Consider the following 1,347-nt stretch of genomic DNA (forward strand, 5'->3'; position numbering starts at 1 on the left):
CTTTCCTATTGGTCTCTGTCCTAGTAGAATCCTTGTTCCTGCTGCCCAGGTGAGCAAAGGGCCTGAGCCTGCACAGGAGAAGGGCTCAGCCTGAGCTCTTCTTCCAAGGGTCTTGGCCAAAGCAGGGCCGGTCCTGTCCAGAGCCCGTGGGGACGTCCTGCCCAGACAAGGCTTGGCCAGGCCAGCAAGGACAGGTGCAGGCAGCCTGAGCCCAGAGGCAGGAACCACCAGCAAAGGCCAGCAAGGAGGACAGGTGGGCAAGGAAGCAGGGCACGGGAAGACGCAACGGGGACATACCTGTGGGAGCAAGCTGCGAGCAGTATGTCCAGAGAACAGGAGGTCTGCACAGTGTCTGAGCAGGAGAGCGAGCCTGAAGCGGCATGTTCTGAGGAGCCCTCCAACGGCACTGAAGCCAAGGCCAAAAAGAGCCGCTCCTCACGGTCCTCCCGGGCTGGGCTGCTCTTCCCTGTGAGCCGTGTAGACAGGCAGCTGCGCAGCGGCCGCTTTGCTGAGCGCGTTGGAGCCAGGGCCCCCGTCTATCTGGCTGCAGTGCTGCAGTGTGTGACACAAAAGACCATGGACGAGGCTGCAAAGATTTCCAAGGAGAAAAAGCAGCAGCGCATTTCTCCATTGCACTTGAAGATGGCAATGCAAAGGAGCTCTGTGTTCAAGAAGCTCATACGAGGCAGCATGCGCAGGCAGCGTGGCAAGGCTGGCCCCCAACGCCAGCGCCTGGCCGCACGCTCCGGAAAGAAGACAACCAAGAGTACAAAGAGGTGCCCCAGGCAAAGGGCTGCACCTGCCCCTGCCACCGCTGTTGTCAACTGAGGAGAAAGCAGAAGCTCTTGCTGCACACCAACCAGGCAAGGCAAGGGCTATCTTGTTTGAAATGCTCTTGGCAAATCCATCTCTATGGTCTAAGTGTGTAATAAAAGCTTTTGCAAGGCCATGTGGGTCTTGGGGCCTTTCGTGCTGTGTGTCGGACTAATGTCTTCTGGCTGGACAAGGGCACACAGCTGGGCATGGGCATAAAGCTCTGCAAAGTGAGGCTGCAGGCTACCCCTGCTGAGAAGGAGGGCAGCAACCTGCCTGGAGGGCAACTGGTCCTGACAGGCACCACTATGTATCCTATACATTTAGACTGAAGTTAGTTTTCCCTGGAACTCCAGGAGAGTAGAAGGAAGAGAGAGGAAGCGCACATATGCCATAGGAAGTCTGTTGTCTAGTTTCCATAGGTGAGTGCATCCCATTCAAAGCTGTTACAAACAGGTGACACAACTCGTTGAGGGATTTTATAGAAACTCAGGGCATGACGAGCTTCAGTTCAAGAATGGTTGAAACACATTC

General features: G+C 56.0%; 1 protein-coding gene across 1 annotated transcript; it reads left to right on the forward strand.

The window, feature by feature from the left end:
* Positions 1–321: 321 nt before the first annotated feature.
* Positions 322–828, forward strand: LOC309452752 (histone H2A-like; the record flags this gene model as incomplete). Its single annotated transcript, XM_082076025.1, has 1 exon — positions 322–828. The coding sequence occupies one exon, from the start codon at positions 322–324 to the stop codon at positions 826–828; it is 507 nt and encodes a 168-aa protein (XP_081932151.1).
* Between the last annotated feature and the right edge of the window lie 519 nt (positions 829–1,347).

The sequence above is a fragment of the Streptopelia decaocto genome, assembly GCF_964273445.1.
Source record: "Streptopelia decaocto genome assembly, chromosome: 1".
Taxonomy (NCBI): Eukaryota; Metazoa; Chordata; class Aves; order Columbiformes; family Columbidae; genus Streptopelia; species Streptopelia decaocto.